General features: G+C 43.6%; 1 protein-coding gene across 2 annotated transcripts; it reads right to left on the bottom strand.

Moving 5' to 3' along the window:
* Positions 1 to 707: 707 nt before the first annotated feature.
* On the bottom strand, positions 708 to 26,169 carry LOC147893469 (TRAF-type zinc finger-like protein). Of its 2 annotated transcripts, none has more exons than XM_087386013.1 (5): positions 26,002 to 26,169; positions 18,697 to 18,832; positions 1,982 to 2,119; positions 1,660 to 1,790; positions 708 to 1,367 (listed from the first exon to the last, which is right to left on the bottom strand). In XM_087386013.1, exons 1-5 carry the CDS (start codon positions 26,040 to 26,042, stop codon positions 1,193 to 1,195), a joined length of 621 nt encoding a protein of 206 aa, XP_087242139.1. In that variant the 5' UTR covers positions 26,043 to 26,169; the 3' UTR covers positions 708 to 1,192. The 2 variants fall into 2 exon arrangements, with proteins under 2 accessions (XP_087242139.1, XP_087242140.1); XM_087386014.1 differs by having other exon boundaries at positions 711 to 1,367; positions 1,666 to 1,790.

Here is a 26,169-nt window from a genome sequence, read left to right as displayed (position 1 = left end):
CTCAATGGACCCTCCACCTTGTTACAAAGATTTGACACATATATAAGACTTAAAAACACCCACCCATAAATTTTGGATTTGATTCAGTCCATGTAGTCTCCATATTAGTTGAACATTTTCATACAAAAAAAAAAAAAACCAAGCGCTCAGATCAAAGGTGCTGGTACTGCTCAGAAAACACCACGAGCTTAAGAACTTGGTCCCAAAACAAACCTAGTACAGTAGGTAGAGTTGCACACTACATCAAGAAAGCATGGAGATTCAAGGCCAAATTTTTACACTTGGCGTGATGAACAAAGCATTTACAAAATTTGCACACCAACCAAGGGTCTAATAACATGGGAAGGAAAAAGTTAGGAATCCATGATTTACATTTTAGCATGATCTTTTTCCTTCTTGGGATGTTGAATCTCAGTTTGGAAGTCCTAAAATCAAACTTTCCTGTCCTTAACTTCCCTCTTCTGACCCATGTCATTAAGCCTTAAGCTACCCTAATCGATCGACTATGGGCCGATTGCATATCCCAAGGCTAAGTTCATTCGTTCAGTACTGAAATAATACTAGCTGCTTCTTGTCCACTGATATGAGATAAAAATACAGACTGCTTACCTTTAACATACAGTCAAGAACATGAAGGGTAAACTCAATTATTTAAAAGAAGATAGATGCTGAATCAAAGCAATCTAACATATTTCTCAGGGCAGCTCACCATTTGAACTTTTCTAAGCACATCTTATTCATGTTTTTTGGAAAATGATTGCTACCTAATCCCAATTTTCCCGAGGGATTAGTCATGCTCGTTCTTTTTTTAAACCATAAAGCAGGTAGCAGTTGTATGGCATCCATCTAGAAAGCACTGAGGATCAGTCACCCTCACAAGTAGTTCCCGACTTGAGAATGCAGCATGCATTCCCTTTTTACATCATACATAATCGAAGAGTTATAAATACAAGAGCTTTTGTACAAATATTCGACAAGCTCAACTCAATAATTACCTGGCATCAGAACAGTCCGAACAAAACAGGATTGCAAGCTTTCATTTTTGACCTAGCAGTGGGCTAGCTATGGCATTCACTAGACGAAAAGACAATTCCTGTGTATAAGGAGTGCCACATGTCTTTGCTCTATTCCACTAACTCAGCACAAACAACGACTTTGAAAGGAGAAACTTGAGGAACATTGTACATAGTGTTCACTGTTGACGTTGATTTGGTCCCCTCCTTTGAAGTACAAAGGTTCCTATAGCAATGGCGATTCCTGTGATGGCAAACGTGACGAGTAGCTTTTGCTTTGAAGTGGCACGCCCCTGGTTATGAGGACGATGGGGAGGCTCTGAAGCTGCTGGTTGACTCCAAGAAGTGTAATCCCTGTCAGCATGATAGTCAACTTTTAATTGCAATCCTGAAATTTCACAACAAAATCTAGTATCTTATTCCAAAATTCATTTAACAGAATGGAAAATCCACATCCAGAAAATACTACTAACGATCGCATAAACGTTTTTCCTTTCCTTGTCAAAGCAGTTTTTCTGACCTGAAGCTTTCGCCCACCCAATTGAACAAAATAGAAACGATCAGAAAGCAAGAGACAGAGCACTCCAAAAGTAACCACCAGCAAGACAATTGCTAGAAGGAGTAAAAATAGGCTTCAGAGACAAACCACAACCTAGAAGAAGGTCCACTTTCATCCTGGTTACTATCATGGTACTGCAAATCATGCAGCATTTTTTCACGCAATCTCACATATTTGCCACAGGGTATGCACATCTCTGTCCGATTCCCACAATGATCCTGTCTTAAATATACACAATTGAACTACACAATTTAGAAGATGATAACAACACTCCACCGTCAAGAGCCGCAGAGGTGCAAGGCCACATGCAGAAGCGAGCAACAATTGGAAAGAAACAAGACTTGAAAAATACCAACTATACACAATTTAGGATAGCCAAATGGATGATGTAAGAGTGTGTAGAACGCACAGTATGAGCATCCAAGTCCACAGCTGCCACGGGAAAGTCGCAAAACCCACATGCCAGCATTCTTTGAGGACATTTATCATGTTGATGCAATAAAAGCAATTCCCGCTCTACTGTGTCGTTACACAATGGACATTTTGCCTGCATGGATAGAAAAATCATCTCTTTCTACCTCTCTCTCTCTCTCTCTCTCTCTCTCTCACACACACACACACACACACACACTTTTTTTTTTGGGGGCAAAGAAACCTTGCATTAAGAAGAATGTACATTCATAGCTGTCCCAAAGTGAGACAGCTACTACTCAAAACTAAAAACAGTAATAAAAATCTTCCAACTGGGCCTGACGAAGGTCTCCAAGGGAATGAACATCCTGTAGAGACCGACGCAAAGAAGCTCGAAAATAGGGAAAAACATTCACTAAAGAGGGCTCATACAGTCGAATGATACAAGCACGATACAATGACCAAAGAGCCCAATATGACACCTGAGAGGGAAGGTAAGAGGGAGAAGTACAAAGGGGGAGAGAGTGAGAGAGAGTGGTGACACAAAAGATGCGGGTGTGAAGTGATGAGCCACACCACAAACTCATAGGTTTTATTAGGGTTAGGTTTTTCCCCCTATGATTGTCTTAAGACAGTCATAGATGTCATATCTTTAATAAAGGGGTGGCAATGTGCCTTTACCCCAACAACCTCCCACCTAAAGGCCAATATGCCTAAAGGGGAGAAAAGAATTAAAATTACAGCAATATACAGTTACTGTATACAAGACCATAAAATAAGAGTGGTCTCATCCTAATCCCATGATGTGGCGGCAATGTGCAAACCGCTCTGTAGGCAAGCTCTTAGTGAGCAAATCTGCAGGATTATCATCAGTATGCACTTTCACAAGCTCAAGTCGCTTGTCTTCCAGTACCTCCCTGATGAAATGATATTTCACATCTATGTGCTTGGTCTTCTGATGAAAGACCGGATTCTTTGCCAACATGATAGCACTCTGACTATCACAATGCAAAACTGGCATATCTCCTGTAATGCCCAAATCTCCCACCAGCCGAGTAAGCCATATTGCTTCCTTGCAAGCCTCAGTGGCTGCAACATATTCAGCTTCAGTAGTTGACAGTGCAACGCATTTCTGCAACCGAGACACCCATGATATGGCACCTCCTGCAAATGTGAAAATATAACCGGTAGTAGTTTTCCGGTTATCTGCATTCCCTGCATAGTTTGAATCTGTAAAACCATGCACCAATGCATCCTGCCTACCATAGCAAATGCACAAGTCTTTGGTACCCTTGAGATACCTAAAGACACCTTTCACTGCTTCCCAGTGCCGCTTGCCTGGATTTGCCATATACCTGCTGATGACTCCCACCGCAAAAGCAATATCCGAACGAGTGGCAACCATGGCATACATCAAAGAACCAACTGCAGATGCATACGGAACTTTGGCCATTTCAGCCTTATCATCATCTGATCTGGGGCTGTCCTTACTGCTGAGTTTTAAATGTGGAGGCAGCGGGGTACTAATAGACTTCCCCCCCTCCATTTTAAACCTCTGCAGTACTTTGTCAATGTACTCTTTCTGTGACAGAAACAAAAGTCTCTTGGACCTGTCACGAGTAATCCGCATGCCAAGAATATGATTTGCATCACCCAAGTCTTTCATGTCAAAAGACTTATGTAGTTGTTTCTTCAAAGTACTAATCTCCTGCTGAGATTTACTGGCAATCAGCATGTCATCCACATATAGAATGAGTAGCATCAAACTGCCATCCTTTGCCCGTTTGGTGTACAAGCAATGATCGGTCTCACACCTATGATACCCTTGGGACTGCATGAAGGCATCAAACTTCTTGTACCATTCTCTTGGCGCCTGCTTGAGTCCATACAAGCTCCTCTTGAGCTTACACACAAGCTGCTCTTTCCCTTTAACAGCATATCCCTCTGGCTGACTCATATAGATCTCATCATGGAGATCTCCGTGAAGGAAAGCAGTCTTCACATCCATCTGACATAAATCCATGCCCTCATGAGCAACAAGAGCTAACACTGCTCTCAAAGTAGTCATCTTGACTACAGGGGAAAAGATCTCATCAAAATCAATGCCCTTCTCCTGCTTAAATCCCTTGGCAACCAATCTGGCCTTATACCTCGGTAAAGCATTTGAATCCACTTTGACTTTGTAAACCCACTTGCATGGCAAAACCTTTCTGCCTGCAGGTAGCTGCATCTCAAAATGGTGTAAGTGAGCGGATGAATCGAACTATTCAGGAGAAGGTTCGATGTATGTTGTCTTATGCTGCATTACCCCATGGCTTTTGGACAGAAGCCGTGCAAACAGCAGTTCACATTATTAACATGTCGCCAAACAAGGCTTTGGAGTTGAAAGTGCCAGAGGAGATGTGGTCTGGCAAGCCACCTTCATATAAGCACTTACGTGTGTTTGGCTGCGAGTGCTTTGCTTATATACGCAAAGAACTGCGCACCAAACTGGAGCCAAAGTCTTTCAGATGCATCTTCATGGGTTATGGTGACGAAGGTGAAATGGGGTACAGGTTATGGGATCCCGTTAAACGGAAGATTATACGCAGCAATGATGTCATCTTTAAAGAGGATAGTGTACACAAGGAACCCGTGCAACCTGTGGAATACAGGAGGGTTATTTATGATGATGTTGGACAGCAAAGAATGCCCATTTATATGCAGCAGCAGGCTGCTGCAGATAACCCTGTTCAAGAGGGTATACAGGCTGAAAATCAGCCAGATAATTTTGCCAATGATGCACCACTTGATATGCCAGCAGATGGGGCTGTAGAACAGCCAGATATGGTGGTACAGCCACCCGTCATGCATGACGAACAGGCTGGACAGCAGCCTAATCCGGAACATTTTGTTAGGAGGAGCACCCGTGTACAACGGCCTCCTGCCAGGTTTGTTCCAAGAGCCAATAATGTGGCTGATTTTATCATGCTGACAGATTGTGGTGAGCCTTCCAGCTTCAAGGAAGCTATGGGAAGAACAAAGAAAAGGAAGTGGGATCTTTTTTAGCAGAAGTACATTCAAACACTGTTCTGCCCATAATGCATAATTGTGTGCTCCTTCCAATTCTTTATGTTCAGAATTGAAGATTCACTTCCCCCTGATGCCATATCAGATAAGGAAAGTTCCTGACTCCCTGTAAGTCAAAAAATGACTGAATAAGGTTCTGATTTCTCAGAAAAAACCTGCTCTATCAAGAGCCAGAAGCACTCAATAGTGCTGTTTTTTACTGTCAAAGGAATCTGCAGCAAAACAGTAAATTTCCCTCCATTTACTGTACCTTCTGACACACTGTACCGTGCTCAAATAGGCATAAAACAGTAATTTCAGAACGCTGCAGCTGTTCCACAGGTGCTTTAACAGTGCATCATCATCTGATGAAGCATAAAACACTGCTGTACTGATCACTTCTCCCACCTCAGATGAGGTATTGCACTGATTTTATATGCATAAACCACTTGTCATACACTGTTTTGTTCACTGTAAAAGAGGCTCCAGACACTTCAGCCTGTCACAAACCTGCAACAGAAAATGGGACAAATCCCAAGCAATCACCCTTCTGCCAAAGGGATAAAAGGCATCTGAAGGTCTCAAATAGTAACCCAAGTGCTCTCAAGCAAAATCTGGGCAAAAGCCCCTTGATTTGACACCTGTACCAAGTGAAAAACACCTCAACACTGAGGTAGCAAAGAAAATACAGCGCTCTCCTGGCACTTTCACCTAACAATGCAATGCATAAACAGCCCTGTGTACACAATAACAACACAGATCCCACCGTACAGACACTGAAGAGAAAATCTTTTGAGCACTGTCAACGATGGACAGTTAGGGACCGAGTAAACTCGATGCGCCCTAGCCAAGCGTGGCTCAACTGAGATTTTCCAAGGTGTCGTACACAAAATGTGACCTGCAAGAAATGTCACTGAATACACTGCGGAAACAAGACCAATGTGGGCTCCCTAGCTCCACACTGCCTCAAGGCATACACTGCATAGACTTCCAGGCAAAAGCCCTTTGAAAATGTCACCCAAAAGCTGAGATTTGCACTCAGCAAAAGCATAAAAGTCCTCTGCAAAATCAAGGCATTACCTTCCCGAAACAAGATAACTGTGCAATCAACCACACACTGTGGTACTAGTCACCTCAAGCACGAGGGACACGAAGGTACTTGCTGTACTTTCAAAACACAGTTTTGAGAACTGAAAATGATCCTGAATGAAGAGCAGAGTGCTCTCTCTCGTTTTCTTTCTCCTCCCAAAAACAAAAAACTGCTGTACCTGCTGTACTTTCTGTACCGGTGTACTTGTGCAGAGTACCTATGTACCTGCTGTACCTCTGTATGGTAGAGAAAAAAAAGTTTCGAAAAATGTACTTTTCTGTTGCAGATCCCTGTCGCAGTTTCCTGATGCAGCTCCCTGTTTGTACAGCGGCATCCGTACAGTACGGACGCCTGTACGGAGTCCGTACGGCGGTACGGACGGCCGTATGGCCGTACACGCGCGCGCCTGCGCGCCGCCCTGTACGAAGCCCGGAGGCTGTAGCAGCTAGCAGCAGCTAGGCTGCTGCTGTGCAGCTGCTGGCGCTGCTCGGCGCCGCCCTGCTGCAGCCCGCGATGCGCCCTGCGCTGCCGCTGCAGCTGTCCCGCGCCGCCCTGCCCTGCTCGCAGACCCGCTGCAGCCCGTGCGCGCTGCCCTGCTCACCCGCGTGGGCTGTCGGTGCGCTGCCCCGATCTGCTGCCCCGCACTGCTGCCCGAGCTGCTGAGGGCTCGAGGCCCGAGGGGATAGGTAGAGGTAGAGGGAGTGGGTAGGCAGGGGTAGAGGGGGAAGAGAGGCTGGCTCTGATACCAGTTGAGAGGGAAGGTAAGAGGGAGAAGTACAAAGGGGGAGAGAGTGAGAGAGAGTGGTGACACAAAAGATGCGGGTGTGAAGTGATGACCACACCACAAACTCATAGGTTTTATTAGGATTAGGTTTTTCCCCCTATGACTGTCTTAAGACAGTCATAGGTGTCATATCTTTAATAAAGGGGTGGCAATGTGCCTTTACCCCAACAACACCAAGAGAAGAATCGATCATACTACGGGATCGGAGAACATCTTCTAAACAACCAAAACTTCTTCCCAAAGGAAGTGGAGGGAAAACGAGCTCAACGCCCTGTCATCAATCTGAAAAAGAAATCCTGGGCTAGAGGACAGGTCCAAAACAAATGTAAGACCATCTCTCGTGGATGAGAACAAGTGGGGAAAGCCGAAGAAGTAATGTGTCAGGCAACCAAGAAAGATCCAACACACACACGCGCGCACACATTTTTGGTGAAAACTATATAGCCTTATCTTACAAACGTCAGTCCCAAAAAACGGGACTCTGATCTACCAACATATCAGAAGATGTCAATATAAGACAAGCAAGTAGGAAAATTGATATCCCGAGCCTACAGACAATCAAAGACGGAAGGCCACCAAAAGGAGTACTTGGCAAGAGACAGGTCATTAAAGATCCCTATGGTTTCAATCCTTCCATAGAGTCTATAGTGACCAATAACAAACCCAAGAGAAGAAGAGATCATATCCTTGCCTAGTAGGATGGAGCCCAAACAACCAGAAATGCTTGCCATAGCAAGCAGTGGAAAAGTGTGCCTGTAGATGTTGTTGCACAAGCAACAAAAAATCTCGGGAGTCTTGGCAATGCCAAAAGAGATGAGGCATAGTTTCCCGTGGGGCCAAAACATCATCGACAAGCACAAGCGCAACATGACGACATGCCAAGATCTGTCCAAAGGGAAACACCCTTGGCAAAAATCGATATAGGAAAACCTGTTGTCAAAGAGGAAGTTTGCAAGCCCAAATATAATATAACCCTTTTTTCATCATCTCAGAGTATGAGTCAAAGACCAGATACAATTTGCATGAGCTGTAACCCAAGGAGCAAGGAGCAAAACTTTACACAAGCTTGCAACTGTAACATCAGCCAGCAACAATGAACGACAAGCAGGATCATCCAAAATCAGAGCCTAATCTTTGAGACTCCATGATTTGATCATAGACATAAAGCTCTCAGATTACTTTCAATTGATCTGCTTGTCGAAAATGCATGGAGGATTAAATATTTTGAATATTCACATGTATATTTTAGTGCATAAGGGGGAAATGTTGATTCAATTTATGCAGGATGACCAGCCATGGGTGTACATGATGTTAGAATGACCCAACACAGGGTAAGCACAGCGGAAGACTGATAGAATGGCCCAGGAGCTCACACAGTGTGGTGTGGGGTGTGGAATCACAAACTTCCTAACTTAATGTGCATAGAATAGCTGTGCCGACTCATCAATAGACAATGAACCAGCCAGATAGAGAAACCACCAAAATAATATATTTCTGTCCAAAGCTATGGACACAATACAAAAGAGAGAGAGATCCAAGAGTCCCACCAATGGTGTGGTCCTCTGATCTTACCACAAGGTCCTCCTCCTATCTGCCGCGTGCTCCACCTCGAGCGTCTGTAGACTTTCTGTCCAGAATGATCTTCTCAACCTTGCTGCCATGACAAGGTCCTCCTCCTATCTGCCGGCTATCTCTAGACTCGAGCCCGCGTGCTCCACCTCGAGCGTCTGTAGACTTTCTATCCAGAATGATCTTCTCAATCTTGCTGCCATGAGTGTTAGCCTAGGTAGGCAGCCCTCTGTGAGCTAAGTCTGCAGCTCCTCACCTCCTAGTCATAGCTGCTCTGCTGCTCCTTCCTGCTCCCTGAAGTGCTGCTCCAGAGGTTGATGAATGAGGGCCTGGAGGCCCTCCTTTTATAGCCCCCAAGGGCTGCTGCAAAAACCGACCAGTCGGGCCGACTTTCTGTCTGCCCTAAAACCGACTGGTTGGCTGCACCTACCAGCCCAACCAGTGCCCTATATAAGGGTCTTTCCTCGGCCCTTTTTCAGCCTTTGTTACAGGGCATAAAGCCCTCCATATCCTCCATGCAGGCGCCTTCCTGCACCAACAGTTCCGCCGCTGTCCTGGCCATGTGCAGGCCCTGAAAACACCTGCCACAGTTCCGTACACCTGCTGCAGACAGTCCGTACTGTTGCTGGTGTCAGCACCATGTCATCGCAGTCTTTCAGCTCAGCATCCTTGCGCAGGTCATGCTCTAGCCAGTCCTCGATGTCCACGTGTCTTTGCACCACTATTCTCTGAGGTTTATCTTGAACAGTGCTGCCCACATGTGACAGCCCTCTCTCTTTCTGAATAGCACCCACATGGCAGCCAGGATGCTGCCCATGTGGTACTCCCTCAAACCCTAGGTTCAACCCCCCCATGCTCTCCTCATATGGGGGCTTACAAATGGGGAGGTGGCCTTTCCAACACATGATGCGTGACTTGATTTCACATTTATCTACAAATGCCTTTGGTCGCTCACAACCATTCAATGGGATTTTTTGCTCATGCTGTCAAGTGTTCCCCTATTGTTACTCGTATGCTTTCTGACCTGGAAACATATACTTTCCCATCTTAAATGGAAAGGCAGGGATGCATTACAATGAAAGAACATTTGGCTTAAGACGGCAGTATAGATCCCTCTGGCACATACTATCACAGATGATGCGTGATTTCCAGCCAGTGCCTCACCTTGAAGTAAAACTGCACATAGGCAACCAAAATCGATTGCACGATGCAACAATGGACATGTAAGGGCCAAGTAGATAACTTCCAGTATTCCAGTTTCTTTCTTAGCTTGGCAATCAACCAATCTATATGCTGACAACAGGTAATCGTCCATCCCAAGGGGTAACCAAGGTGACGCACAAGCCGTGAAGGTGAAACAACTTCCCCATGCCATAAAACATGATGCAAGTCTTTTTCATGCAGAGGAAGAAGCTTGGATTTTTTGAAATTAACTTGCAATCCAACTACCAAACCATAAAATGATACAGCACGCATTAGGCCTGAAACATCCCTTTCAAGTTCTAAGGAGGGAAGCAAGAATCATCAGAATAAGCTTGCACTATCAGAGACCTTCTACATATCTCTAGCCCATGAAACTCACCAATAGACAGTAAATGATCCATATAAGGAAGCATTGGATGAGAAGCTATTGGCATAAAGCAAGGCACTAAGAGGGTGACCTTGGTGAACAGAACAAGAGAGAGCCCATTCATCCGATGAATCGCCAACTAGAATGCTCACAGCTTTACTATCTTCATATAACTAGTAAATGATTTTTTTGCCAAATCCCAATGATTGCATAGTTTGTGAAATGAAGTCCCATTGTACAATATCATAAATATCTCCTTGCAAAAATAGCACACCTTGTTCAATGTATTTGGCATATTCATCCCCACATAAGCATTGGCAATATTATCTATGATGTGTCTACAGAGAATGAACCCATACTGAGCAGGGTCTGAGGCCTGTTGCCAAAAACCTTTAATACACTCACAATCATCTTAGCAACCAACTTGTAAATAACAAGTGTGAGTGTAATGGGCCTCCAATCTGCAAAAGATTAACATAAATGCTTCTTAGGAAATATTTAACCAATCCTTTTTTCCAAGAAGCTGGCATAAGTTGAGATTCCCAAGCATGATTGATTATATTTAACAGTGCATGTGAAATAGCATCCCAGAAATCTCCACTCTAAGACCATCTCATCCCAGAGATTTCGATTTGCCACAAAACTTGAGTGTCTTCTTCAATTCCCTTTCCTCAAAAGGGACCTCAATTTGCATGGCCTGATGAGGAGTGAGGATAGGGCTGACATGTTAAAGTAGTTCATGCCGTGCCGACATCACAACTTGTGAAGTGGAAAGGACAATCCCAAATTGTTGAGAAAATTTTCTAACCCAAGCTTGAGTAAGTTGAGCACGTGAAGAAGTTTAGCTACCATGCACAAGTTTCACCTTGTAAATATCATCACTTTGCCTCCTGTAATGCAACCCTTTAAAAAAGGCCTTTGAGGACGAGTCCTTATCAGTAAGAGTCCTCTGCCTGGCCATTTCTCAAGCTTTATACAATCATTGCATTGCAAGAAAAATCTAGCCCGACATAGGCAATCAGCCTCAACATGAGACGAGTCTCAAATGTGGCTGAGTTATGTCAGGTCCTGACAAGTGTTTTTTGCCTTTGCTACATCGTCCCTAAGGATAAGCATATAATTCTTGCCATAGTCACACATGGCATGCTGCATACAAACAACAAAAGTAGACCATGCATAGGCAACATCAATGCAAGAAAGTGCCCAAAGAGGAGCAATGGCATCATGCACCATGCTTTTGAAAGCCTCATGCTGCAAATAACCATTGTTTATAAGCAGCAGCCTTTTGTCAGGTAGCCTGTCATATTGCAATTCATAGAAAGAGATCTTCAGCTAGAGAGGAGCATGATCCAAATACAGAAAAGCATAATCAGCCCACATAGAAGTGAAGCATCAAAGTTTTGCACATTATATATGTACCAATGATCCAAACGAGCCCTATAAGATGACCGCGCATTATGTTGGAAAGTGTAACTACGAAGTAAAGGCTGTGTTTCTTTCCAAAGGTCAGCCAGACGAAATTCAAGAAAAAGTTAAGCCCATTGCAGCCGCTCCGAAGCTAGCATGTGCATATGACCCAAAGTATTATCTCCGGGATGCGTAGCATTATTGAAATCTCTACATAAAAAAGCATTTTGCCTCCATGGATATTGCAGCATAGCCTATCAGAGAAATGCTCTTCAATTATAGGATTGTGGTGCATAGACCCAAGCAAACTCACATATCTCTCCTTGAAGAACACATTACACAATAATCCATCGACGTTCTTCATCATTATAGGCCACTATTGGGTGAAGAGCATGCTTCACAAGCACTACCCCACAAGAAAAAGAAGTGCCACCTGCATAGAAAAGATCATAAATGCCCCGCCTGGCCAGCATATCTATGCTGATTATGCTCCTGCAAGGCTACTATAACAGGTTGCAATCTATTGATATAAGCCCAAAAGATTTTTCATTTTTGCATATCACACAAACCCTGTACATTGTAAGTCAAACATTTATGATACAATGGTAGTCTCACAAGCCAATATATCAAGACTGCATGTCCACCTCAAGGTCTGAGACTCTATCTTGAGGAGCCTGATGAGAGGCCAGCAAACACGCAACTTCATCTTCCGGGAAAAGAGTACGACTTGCTGTCACTGCAGCCCATGTGATGCCAATTCCTGAATTTCCTGCAGGGGTATGGCCATTGGAGGATGCACCATTCCATGTCCGAGGTAGAGGTCTCCTAGCCGAGAGAGAGGATGTGAAATTATGGGACTTTTGATTTGCAACTCCCATAATTTGTGCGTGACTGCCTTGAGCCTCTAGGGTGCGAGGGTCCGGCCATGGGGCGGGACTTGGGGAATTAAAATTTCATAGTGGGCCCTTGGAAATTGTGAATATGCGCCCAGTTACTAGGCAATTAAGTCCTAGGGCCAAAGTGTGCAACAGGGGGGCCAAAAGAGTGGTGCAATTAAAAATTACTAATTTTAGCACAAGACTCCAAAAAGTGCAGAGAGCCTTGTTTTTTGGGAAAGAAGGCCAAAATCAATTCCAAAAGGAGCCAAATCATCAGCTGGGAGCTGCCACAGCCTGCCAGGTGCTGCCAGAGCCAAATCGTCATCTACCAAGAGCTTCTAGAGCCTGCCAGGGGAAATCGCCATCAACCAAGGCCAGTTCCAGTGAATCCAGGGCCTACCAAAGGAAATCGCACCTGATCCAGGAGCTTGTTGCAGATTGCGATTTCAGCCAGGGTGTCTTTTCCAAATTGTGATTTCATCTCCACGCCTTCCAGACTGTGCCAGGTGACTGCGATTTGTTCCAAGGATGTTCCAAGTGTTTCTTAGATGTCTAGATGGTTGTAGAAGATTGCGATGTGCTTTTTCAAGCTTTCCAAGCTATGCAGGAGATTTCAACCTGATTTTTGGAGCCTTATGGGTGTTGCTGCTGATTTTGGTAACTTTCTAGGTGTGGGTGTTCTCTTCTAAGCTGCTTTTGGGGCTGTGCCAGAGCAGTATCAGCTTTTCTTTATAGGATCTAAGGTTTTCCAGCCCCAGTGACCTATCTTCTGTGGATAGTGGGTAGAAGAAGACTTGCTTTTTGCCTGCTTTTGCCGTTCCTTGATTGGTTGCTGGCTAATTATTGTGTTTGGGTTTCTTTCCTCGCAAAGAAAGGTTGACTTATGCTATTGGGCAGTGGCTAGAGAGGCTATAGATTGAGGCAACCTATTTGGAAGTGCTTTGTCGATTGATTGCACCAGAGTTTGGCTGTTGAGGGCTTTGTCTTGCACTTGTTCAACCGTGTCTAGCTAGTTGTGCAATTGCAAGTGTGGCACATACTATGGATGCTTTTAAGGTCTCTGTTGCATGCTTTGGTTGGCTGAGGACAGAGGGTTGTCTAGTAATTGGATGCCATTTCACCGTTTGGAGTTGAGCAAAAAATCATAGGGTGGGCTGGACGAGGAGTCTGTGGGTGTTGGTTTGCCTGTGGTGCAGCTTCCCTAAGACCTTTGTAATCATCCGCTTGGCTTCAAAAGAATGTTAAATGAATACCGCAACGGGTGCCAACATTTGGGGCCAATCGGTGTCCTTGTTTATGAGTAGGAGCACTCTAGCTCCCCTGTGATTTAATCTATGGTGCATAATTATTTGTCAATTTACTATGTATGCTGTAATTAAGTGGATCCTACCACCCTTTACGTTTTTCAGTGGTTCCATTGCCGGGATCCACCTAACTTCTTCAAGAGGGGAGCCTGTGGTTGGCTTGGTGCAAGTCCAGCACACTAGGTGAAGAAGACAGCATACAATTCAGTAATTATGTCTCACAAGGAGAGATCTCTGAGTCTTACTGGAGAGGAAGAGAAACAGCAGATGTCTCAATCTCATGACGATGACCAAGGTACAAGAGAGGAGTCCCAGCATGTTGCTGAGCATCAGGATAATCAGACTGATGAAGATGATGTGGATTTATTCAGGGCACAAATGCAGAGTTTCTTGAGTGCTTTCACGCAGTTCACACAAGATCCTCGCTTCCAAAAGATGCTGAATTCTGATGTGCAACCGAAGAAAAGGAGCCCGATGATGGGGATAGAGATGTTGAAGCTAACAAGAGACCACATGTCAGCTTTCAAGATCAGCCCTCTCAAACCTCTATGGTCTTCAACAGCCTAATGCTACTCCGGGCCCAACTCAAGGTAATAATTTTCAGTCCATGGTTTCCGGACGGCAAGGAGTTATGGAAAACCCGGTGCAACTAGGTTATTTTGGTGGTGGTTCAGTATTTCAGGCCATGGGTCCACAAGCCCGATTTTTGAGTATGCCTACTAGTCAAACATTTGGGTTTCAGCCTAGTTTACAGCCCATGGGACATATATGATGTATAGTCTGAATAATACAGCTTTTCCCAATGGCCCAGGCACCTGTATACGATAATTTGGCACCAAGGACTTTAAAAAGGCTAGTGCAACGGTGAACAATTTGAGACATTCAGTGGGGTGCAAGATAAACTCAAGGCCTTGACCTTTTTGCAACAATTTGATGCAGCCTACACAGGAGGGAATTTCACAGAGTCATCCAAAATACGCCGGGCTGCAAGTTTTCTAAAGGGGAATGCACTTCAGTGGTAGCTATGCTTATGCAAAACACCGCACCAAACACGTGGGTAGGTTTCAAGTAGGTGTTTTCAGCAACGTGGTTTACCACGAGTTTTAAGGTGAATATCATGATTGCTTGGCATGAGCTGAATTCCAATAACTGCTGTAATTTAGAGGAGTATAACAGCCGGGCTGTTATACTTCAGTGGTGAATGCTAGCATGGCATATGCTTTGATGCAAGGGAGGACTTTTGGGTTCAAAGGTGGACAAAAGCAAGAATCCGAGAAGGATGACACAGACAAAAGATATGGGTTCCGATTTTCTAAAATAGAGAAGAAGGGTAATCATCAGAAGGCTGCATTTGTTGCAGGGAGGTAACAAAACAATAAAAAAGCAGCTACATATTTGAATCCAAAGGAGTGGAAAACTCTCTATGAAGAAAAGAAATGTTTTAAATGCAAAGAACCGAGTCATGTGTCTCGGGATTGCCCAAAGTGGAATGAGGAGAAGGCTGATGCAGGCAAAGGTGATCAGAAGGGGAAGAAACAGAAGACCATGGCTGGTTTGATGCCTAATGTGATCACAGTGAACAGCCCCAGGGTGAGGAAACTCAGTTATGCAGAGCTTCGGGTAAGGTTCAGGATCAAATAGCCCTTATTTTCTTTGATCCAGGGGCACAGGCCAATTTTATTTCTCCCGAGATGGCAACGAGATTGGGCATTCGGGCCAAGGAGATGGAACCAAGCTGTGAAGCCGGTATGGCTAACCCGGAGTTCACCACTCATGTCACACCTATCATAGGGAAGTTGCGCTTGCATATTCAGTCTTTCTTGAACAGCAAAGACTTTTATGTTATGCCACTTGCAGGTTGTGACGTTTTGTTGGGTATGCCATGGATGCATCGCTGGGATGCAGTGATAGAAGCCAAGAAGAGAAAAATTACAGTTTCACATAAGGGGAGGACCCATGTAATTGATGCAAAATTAAAAAGGGAGTTGCAACGACTTTTGCCATTAATTTTGTAATGAAAAGCCATACTTCCGCGTACATGGTTTTTTCTAGAGAGAGAACCCCTGTAAATGAAGAGCATATTGTTTCCCTTTTAGAAAAGCAAAGGGCTGTTTTTCTAACTGAATTTTCAGATTGCTTTTCTAATGAGTTGCCTAGTGAGCTTCCACCAGAAAGGCCGGAGGACCATGGGGTTGACATCATACCTAGCAGTAGTCCACCCAATAAACCACCCTACAGAGTTAGTGTGGCGCAGTAGGAGGAGATCATGAGTCAGGTAAATGAACTTTTGGAGAAGGGGCTGATTCAGCCAAGTTCATCGCCTTATTTTTTCTCCAATTATGTTGGTTCAGAAGAAGGATGGTTCTTGGCATATGTGTATTGATAACCGTGCCTTGAATAAGATCACCATTAAGAATCGCTTCCCTATACCTAGGATAGATGTTATTCTGGATAGGTTGAAGGAGGGAGCTGTCTTCAGCCGCATTGATTTGAAGAGTGGGTATCCTCAGGTTTGCATACGCCCAGAAGATGTGCATAAGAGGGCGTTCAGGACTTCTTTTGGGTTGTATGAGTTTTTGGTTATGCCTTTTGAACTCACTAATGCTCCGGCCACCTTCAATCATATGATGGACAAGATCTTTCGAGACCACAGAGCCTTTGTGGGTACATTCTTTGAAGACATGATTGTGTTTTCGAAAGATGAGGCAAAGCATCGGGAGCATCTCGCGATTCTATACGCTGAGCTCAAGAAGCAGAGGCTGTTCATAAACCTCAAAAAGAGTGAGTTTTTCATGGTTGAGATTCATTTTTTGGGGCATACTGTTTCCAAGGATGGGGTTTGTATGGATCCCCAACTAAAGTGAAAGCAATATGAAGTTGGCCGCAACCAAAGAATTTGCACGAAGTTCATAGTTTCTTGGGTTTATGTTCCTACTACCGTCGCTTTATCCGTTATTTTGCAGAAATTGCAGCCCCTATGCATGCACTTTCCAAGAAGGAAAGACCTTTCCAGTGAACACAAGCGGAGAATGACTCTTTTGAGGAGCTCAAGCGTAAGCTTACAACATATCCGGTACTGATTTTGCCTGACTTGAGGAAGACTTTTGATGTGCATGCGGATGCTTGTGGTAAAAATGTATTGGAGCTGTCCTCACACAGGATGGGCATCCTATAGAGACCCACGCATGACCAGCTTGTTTTGGTAGGGACTTTTTGAGAATATGGACACTACTCTCCTATTTTCTTCTGCTTTTCATCCACAGACCGATGGGCAATCAGAGGAGGCTAATTTCACAGCTCTAGATTTGCTGAAATGCTATGTTTCGGAGCACCAGTCATAGTGGGAGAAGTTTTTACCATTGGTGGAGTATGCATACAATAACACAGTACATTCTTCCACAAGTAAAGCTCCATTTGAGATAGTAGAAGCCCGATGTAAGATTCCACCCATCTTGCAGACGAAAGATAAAAATTTTGAAGCTGATAAGTATGTGGAGAGCTTGGACATAGCTTATCAGAAAGTGAAACAAGCATTGCAGAAGTCGTAGGAGAAGCAGAAAAAGGGAGTAGACAAGCACAGGCGTGACGTTGTCATCAAGAAAGGTGATTATGTCTTGCTGCCTTTTCAAAAAGCAAGGCTGAAAAGTACACGGGGTCGTACTCGGCTATTCCCTAAGCTCAGTATGAGGTACTATAGGCCTTTCAAGGTAACTCAGCAGATTAATAAAACGTAGCATTTCGCTTACAGTTATCTGACCATTGGAACATTCACAATGCTCTTTCATGTGAGTTTCCTTAAGCCTTTTCAAGGTGATGTGCCTACGGATTTGCCTTCGAAGATCCAACCAAAGGTGAAAGACATGGATGAGATCCTTGTACTCGAGCAAATTATAGCACATAGGGAAAGGAAGGTAAGAGGTAAAGTTGCACGATGCTATTTGGTGAAATTGTCATTATTCATCATTGCATGCGAAGTGGATGGACGAGGACATGTTAGCAGATACTCCTTAGGTATTACAGCTTGATCTTGAGGCTTTCCAATTGGAGCCCACTTAGCGTGGCATTCATTCAGGTTCAGCAAAGTGCTAGATGTATGTAGCATTACCTGATGCACAGAGGGGGAGTTAGCACTTCCATTCCTTTTTTACAAACCCGCTCAAGAGCATCCATTTCATACAAAGAGCGGATTCTAAAGGTGAAAGAATCAATCATGACAAAGGTTAGCAAAGACGATTACAAGCATTGCAAATGAGCTTCCACCCATGACTAGAGCGATGACTTTGTGACTTAGCAGCCCATGTAATTCACATTATAGGGGGTTTAACCTCAATTGTACTTTGCTTTTTGTTTCCCTTAATAGAATATTAATTCTTGGGAAAAAAACCTTTGTGACTAAGGAGACCTTATTCTCTAAAGCGAGAAGTGCATAAGGAAGTCAACTAGTCACATTTGAATGAACTTAGCCACATAATTCTTAAAATTTGCGTAGCCCATTTTGATTGGAGCAACATTAGAACAAGCAACTAGGCAAAACATTGCTAACAACGTGCAGATATTCCTTAAAATTAACATATGCTTTGGAATTTTAAACATACGACAATGCGAGACAATACCATAGCTATAAAATCTACAAAATCCATGAACAACACTCGATATCATCAAATGATTGAACAAGGAAGGGGGCTGGGGGGTGGGTGGCAAACATCCAAGCACATCACATTTGAACTCAGTTTAAAAGTGGAAATTGGTAGCATGACAAATAAAAGTTTGGATAAAACTCTAGTAATATTGGCATTCATGAACCAAAAAAGCCATACTACTACGTCCCATACTATATATACATAATGAAAATAAAATCTATTTTCAGTTTAATTTACACTTGAAAGATGCAATGAAGTGAGCACAATTAGTGCTCCGAGTCAAAATCGATAGAATACTTTATTTCATTTGATGTCCAAAGGTCTCTTGTTATTTCTATTATAAACTCCATAAACCCAAAAATTTGGTGTTTCTTTTCTTGATTTTCTTAAAGCATCAATCTAAAAAGTAAAGAATACTCTTACAGGAGCATGAACGTCATCATAATGCTCATTAGCACGAGATCTAGCCACCATCTCTCCACAAAGATTGCAACGTTCTAAATTTCGTTTGCAATGTGCAAAGTGCAAATCGAAGTTTGCTGCAGGCACATCTCTTTCACTGTTCAAAAAGCACCAAAAGAAAATGAGTAGGCATGACCAAAGAGCATCCTTTGAAAATAACATACTGTTGCAAGACAAGGGCTTGACAGACCTAGCGTCCAACTAATTTTGAATCATAGCAAATTTCTAGATTAGGTACTTAGATTAGAGTAGGCGCTAGGTTCCAACTAATTTTGAATCATAGCAAATTTCTAGATTAGGTACTTAGATTAGAGTAGGCAAGGCTCTGAGTTACAAGAAAACAATTGTGAAAAAATTGGAGCAAAAAGGAACATCAATACCACAAATGACCACAGGAAAGCCTCTAAGAAAATGCATGCTGACACTTTAGCATTTTGCAAAAGATTGGCATCACCACCACTTTAGCTTCCAAACAGATCATAGAACTCTCAAATACTTCCTCTCTAAAAGTGGCTTGCCATTGTGGAAAACTATGATGTTGACATTGAAAATAGAATGGCAAAGGAGAATATCATGGCTAATTTGCTTTCCATAATGTGGGCTTGTACCTTATCGTCTATATATAAAGACTGAATTCATGGAATTGAAGAGGAGTATTTGTTGTATCCTGAAGCTGCCACAATATTTCAGGATTTGCAGGACCCTAATTGTCTTGACCATCCAAATTATGAGCTCCATAATGAACTGATATTGTATCATGATTTATAACAGGATTTATCTTGTTCAAAACTTAGGTTTCAAGTCGCTGGTACTGCAGGAGTTGCATTCTTCACCTTTGGCAGGTCATACAGGGCTATAGAGGACAGATAGGAGGGTGAAATGTTTACTGGAAGCGCAACAAGGATCTGAATGAGAGCCCTCAGGATCATGACACGTTTGCAAAGTCTTCATAGAGACCACCTGGGGAATGGTGGCTTGGTTGACAAAGGGAGGACACGCGTTTCAAATTGATGAGATCTCCCCAGCATACTGGATATAGGGTCAGAGCATCCAGAGGATTGCACTCCATGAGGCAGTCCCTCCTAATAGCCTAGCTCCTCCTCCTAGGGAGGACAGTGTTTGGGAGGTGATAGCCAACATCACGGCTTGGAACATTTGGGTGGCTGGCTGCAGTCTTGTGATGGGTGAGCACCCGGTTCCACCCTCGGCTACCCTAGTTGCCATCTGGCAAGATATCATTTACACTCTACCGTCCACTTGGGAGCGTGGGACTCCAAGCTCCAGGGCGACTATCGAGAGGCGTGCTCGTTTCTGCAAGGCTTGGCCTGCAGGTGTTTTCTACATCTTCACTCCGCAAGGGATTCGCTGGCTGTATAGTCCCCCCACTTGGATGTTAGCCCCAGTTCCAGAGATCCCCTAGGCAATGAGCTGGGTTTCTTTGGAACAAGCTGGTTTCTTCTTTCAGCCTTTTACGATTTTTTCCATACTCAGCACCTTTAGGGCTGGTGTCTTGTATGAAATCTTTCACGCATTAATAGAAGGTTCCTTTACTTGGGAAAAAAAAAAAAAAGCAAATTCTCCCCTACATTAAGTAACCGTGCCCCAATATCGTCCACTCTATTTCTCTAACCCTTATCTCTTTCTCCCCTCTCTGTGGTGCATACACAAAGACACCTTGCAATAGGATTTAAAGCTCTTGCTGCAAATTACACAATCACTAACCGTTGCATGTTACAAAAGCTCAAGCCCGCATGAATAGTGGGCATATTAAATACATTCCAGCAAAAATTATGGGGTTCATGGACTATGTCTCAGAGAGAAAATCTTTGTGGAGTACTACATCAAGTGGAGTCTTCTTCTTGACAATGAAGCTTCTTTGGCAGCCATTGACTATTGTGGAGTGATACCCCCACTTGCTCAGCTGATGCAACGATTATGGAGGCCATAGCATCTTCATTTTCGCTTGGAGATGAATTGATCTTATCTCTCCCAAACACTGACTTTTCCAGGAAATAACTACAGCGGCAGCGATGATTTTCACCTATATTCACATAATTTTGTGACACTCCAAAAAAAGAGGACAGGTCTTATCTTGGATGGGGAGGACTATAACCAAGGCTAGTTAGTTTGTTATACGTAGTGTCCTTTGGATAGGGCTTGATGAGTAGGTCACAATTGAATACTCACGTGTTAAAATATGGTGTGTTTTCATTTTGTAGGTCTTTCAGTTCAAGCTTTGCTCAGTATGCCATGTGGCGCATTGGGATTGATCCGATAAACAATAGTGAGTTTAGCAGCAAGCTGCCATGTATGATGTGTCACCATTGTGATGGCATAATCCCATATACAACTCCACCAAAGACATGCCTTGTCGTAGCAAAAGTGACATTTATGGGAGTTCGAAGGGCATATCCTACACGAAGGCAGCAAAGCACGCTCCGCTTCTTCTGTCACCAATAGATACAATGGCCTTAAATGGAGCATTCACAGGCCAAAGTGTGGAAAAAAACAAAAATGCCGTCTTGAAGATTTCTACATGGGTCGACAGGTGGCCAATAACGGTCGCACCAACACAGGCAGCGGAAGTCATCTTGGGAGCCCGATGGTGGCATCAGTTCAAGGTCTGACCAAAGTATCAGACCAAGGGGTTGGATCTCACCATTCCAGCGATCGGTAAGAATTTTATTCCTTGGCTTCAAGATGTTTCTTCTGGTCCATCGATTTCAGCTATTTAGGAGGCCTTATTGTGGGAGTACCAGAAGATATTTCTCACTTCCAACTTACCCCATAAGTTCAACTGGAGGATCATAATATTGAGCTCGTAGCCAAAGCAATGCCACCCAGCCAGCACCCCTACCGGCTCAGCAATGCCATGGAGGAGGAGCTTGATAAGCAGGCCGAGCAATTCTCCATACACAGCTCTGATCCTCTCTCAAAAAGGGGGACTGCAATTCCAGGTTGTGCATTGATTATTTTACCACACCCTCAACAAACTCACACACAGTCAAGAGTAGGTTCCCCATGCATAAGATCGACTACATCTTGGAACACTTGGACAGCCAAGATATTTTCAAACATTGGTCTGAAGAGTGGATACCGTTAGATCTGGATTCACGAACTGACATTCCCAAGTCACCTTCTGCATGGAAAATTCTTAGTATGAGTCCATGGTCATACCCTTCGGATTCACCAGAGCACCTGCAACTTTCAACCCGACAAAGCTACTGTTCATTGGTAAATCAGTTTTTGTCTTTCTCAACGATATTCTGATTTTTTCCAAAAATCCCACACAACAAGTCCTTCAGCTTCTCAAGGACACAAGCTGTACATCAATGCCAAGAAGAGAAATTCTTTTTGGAGGAAGTACACTATTTAGGACACATCATCAACTCCACACGAGTAGGGACATATGGCTGATGTCAGCAGTACAGGTCAGCTCCAGTCTCTGCAGGTTGGCAGTACAGTACTGCAGCCTTTCCAGGATTTCCACATGGATGCGCTGCAGGTAGGACAGGTACAGCAGGTACCCGACTGCCACGTGGCAGATCAAGGTTGATCAGAGCACTGCAGGCCCAGTCAGGTGAAATGTGGCCTGGTCAACAGCCTGTCAGTGCAATTGGACCAGCCACCAGTCTGGCAGTCTGCAGCCCACAGACTGAGTCGGCCCTTTCGCAGCCTTATTCTTATATAGAAAGGCCTTTCCCCCTCATTACAAGAGCATCTAGGACAGCAAGAGCACCATTAGCACCAGCAAAAGTACTCCACCTCAAGCAGCAGTCTGGAAAGCATCTCCAGCAGCCCATGTCAATGCAGCAGTATAAGCTAGCCTCAGAGCATTTTCAAGAGTATTCGCAGCTCTAACAGCAACAGTCAACGCAGTTCCTTCAGCAGATACTATAGCCTCTACAAGAACCCTCCTCTAATGGGAGCAGAAGTCCCATGAATAGATCATGGAGACCATCAAGGACCGCATTACCAAAGCTCAAGAGTTATACCACTCTCAAGCCGACAGACGCAAGTTTGGAGACAAGGAAGCGCAGTGGATTTCCCGCATCATGAGGCTGTGCGTCCAGCTGATTGGGAAGAAGTTCCCTAAGCTTTCACATCGAAGCTTTCGACCCTTTCTAATACTTTAGATCATCAATGATGCGTCTATGAAGCTTCAGTTGCCGAAGACATGGACCATGCATCCAGTGTTTCATGTGTCATGGCCCATACATGCATTGACAGCCATTCCCGATGTGGAGCAGCCAGAGCACATGGATGAGGCTGAGGTTGTGGAACCCGACCATATGGGTTCAAGAAGGGCACGGCAATCGCCAGCATCCTAATGCAGGAAAGTTGAAGCACCACAGCTCCACATGAAAAACAATCAATTGCTAAATCTATGTACCCAAACCATGGCTTAGCAAAATCATGGTTCATCAAACCATGAGCCTAAACCATGACTTTCTGACCCAAACCATGGGGGTTAGTGGTTTTGACCACCAAATTCTAGGCTATCAACTTGTGTGCTAACCAAATAAGATTAACTGACTAGGGGCTAACCAGTTAGCCACATCGGTGTGCTAACCAATGAATCATCCAACTAAATAAGGCAAACCACTAGTTGGGATGTAACTGTATGCAAAAAAAGCCCTTGTTCAAAGTTTTTTCTTTTCTGAGAGTGTGCTTATTGATGACTTTTTGTGCATGATTCAAACTCAAATTGCCCCACATCATAGCTGTTGTTTCTCTCCTCCTGAGTAACATCAAAGATCTCCATGGCACTTAAGAGCAACTCCTTATCATTTAACAGTCCCATTATCCTTATAGTATTCCTTTTTACCACCATTATCCTTATATTATTCATTTTCACCACCTCTTCTACTATAAATGATGGCCCTAATGTTTTTTTAATTTCTGATGTTTCTGATACAGCATTACCCTTTGCGCCAAATTTTGCATCTAGCAGTCTATATGGCTTGGTGTTATTTTGATGCCCGAAAGTGTCAAATAATTTGAAAAAAAGAAGCTGCTGTAAATTTCCTATCATGCCCTTCAAGTAGCATCTTGTGCTTCTTTTCTCTGGTGTCCCCCCATATTTGGCTTGAACTTGCTAGACACTTAAATGATGATGCAACCCAACAATAAATGCTAGATTTCAAAAGAATAGATCACACCAAAGCAGGACCTTGATTACAAACAACATCTATCAAGGAGCTTCAATACTTCGGCCTTGTCAAAATATTAGATTGCAAGTACGAAGATATGTTGTGGACCTTGCATGCATCTAAAGACGGCTTCAATGGGAACGTGGAGTTCAATGGCCCACTATTGGTATACCTAATAAGCCCATTAGAAACTGTTTGGGAGAAGGAAATGCATGAAAGCACTAGATGCTGAAAATTTTGATCTCAAGATTATACAACTCTATTGTTACTTTGGTATCATTGTAGGGCATGCATTAATGATGAGCTGTGGGCAAATTTTACAAAATATTGCAAATGACAATAGTGTTATGGTAACAATGTTCTTACCTCTCAAGTGTTTTGAAAAAACACACGTTTTTTTAAGATAAAGTCAAAGACTTTGCATTGGACTCAATCTGTTAATGACTATCTAGAATCTATGCTACAATGCCTCAGTACGTTGGCCCCCAATCATTCTAAATATTGTACTACCAATTAAAAACCTTGGCAAGATTTGCAGCTCAACGTTCTGAGGCTAATGGGCCCTCACATCAGACACCCAATAAGCTGGCAACCCTCTCCCTCTCTAGAAAATAGAGCACGGACAGTCACCATCAAGTTCTTCAACTCATCGCACATGACTGCCTGACGGATCCCAAATGTAATGGCACCAAGTCTAGGCTTACGTAACCCTACAAATCCCAGCATAGATGATCCTCTTCTCCTCAAGAACCAAACCTTCTGTCTCATGTGATTGCACATAGTCTTTGCTATTTGTTACTTCTGCTTTGCAATATGCACAGATTATCGACAATGTTTTGAGCTCTGTGTAGTACGCTAGTAATTAGACTGCCAACCTAATACCTCACATTATTTACAGCTGCCAGGAAGTCCAAAAAGATCAAACGTCTAACCCATTCAATTTCAGTGTTAATGTAGGCACAGGAAAACCATAAATACAGCCTACTGTAGAAAATGTGTGCACTTACAAATGACATGCTTCATTCATCACTGGGAAGCGTAATAGCTTTTAAGGGTGCCCCTTAAGGAGTTATTGCAACCCCCTTGTTGTAGGTCGTAACGCCGGGGACCTCCTTTGTTTACATGATTTGTTTGGCAAGAGAGCTAAGCCTTGCCTATATTGACCACTCTTTTCATGTAAGAAATTCAATTAGAATTGCAACCTGGAATGCCATTCTTTGAGCATGAAGATATGTCTTACAATGCATCAATCCTTTGTACTTTGCCTTATGTCTTCGGCAATTCAATATCCTCAGAGCCGGATGTTTGAACCTACTGCTTAAGATGCATCAATGTCTCTTCTTTGGCTAACATTGATAAAAACCAAGTCAACCCCCCACCATGCTGCCAAAATTGTTACCGACCTTTAAAAAGCTTGATTAGCCAATTAGCGTACATAATGGAAAAAGTCTTGCAAGTGAATCTATACATCAAAAGAAAAAAGCTTCATAATGACTGAAGTTGAGGCTTTCTTTATCCAAGACTTTAGATTTAAATCTTGCCGAAAAAAGAAAGAGAAAAACGATTGAAGTTGAGGCTTTCTTTATTCAAGCCTTTAGATTGAAACCTTGCCGATTAAAAAGAAAGCTTATGGGTTGCAACCACACTATAATGTTGTAGGTTGAGGGCTACTTTTATCATCATCAAGAATTAGATCTCCAGCCCAAAATATTAAGGGCATCTAATTAATAATCATAAGGATAAAATGCCGGGCACCTCATTTTGTGTACGATCGGTAAGCCTCAAACTACATGATCATTAGATTTAGATACACATTGCACCGTAGGGATGCGCTTCGTTAAACCGTCAGTGGGGCGATCCACTCGGAAACGGTGATGGGCGATGTGATTAGCCTCCAACAAAGCGATAGGAAAGGAACTCTCCAACGTTAGAGCGCCGAACTCCAATGACGAGTCGGAGGGTCAAGTCAAGCCAGAAATGGCTCGACAAGACAGGGTACCGACAAGCGCTGAGCCGGTCAACAGAAGGTGCAGTGGGGCGGGGCAGGAAAAGGGTACATTTTGATGTATAAAAAGAGGGAGGAGAAGGCAAAATTGAAGCAGGGGAAACTTACCAGTGGGAGCAATAAGAGGAGGAGCTACTGGGATCACCCATGACGAAGGCAAGGAAGGGGCGAGAGGCGAAGGTTCTACTGGTGCTGCTGCTCTGTTTCTTCGTGTTTGTGATCTTGCGTTTGTGTGTACGAGTTGGCCAAACAGACCCGGAGGGAAATGAAAGAGCA

Source organism: Dipteris shenzhenensis, chromosome 15 (genome assembly GCF_047967505.1).
Source record: "Dipteris shenzhenensis isolate YYH24624 ecotype China chromosome 15, Dip_SZ_1.0, whole genome shotgun sequence".
NCBI lineage: Eukaryota > Viridiplantae > Streptophyta > Polypodiopsida > Gleicheniales > Dipteridaceae > Dipteris > Dipteris shenzhenensis.
Note: the sequence above shows the minus strand (reverse complement) of the source record. Positions and strands in the feature narration are given on the sequence as shown.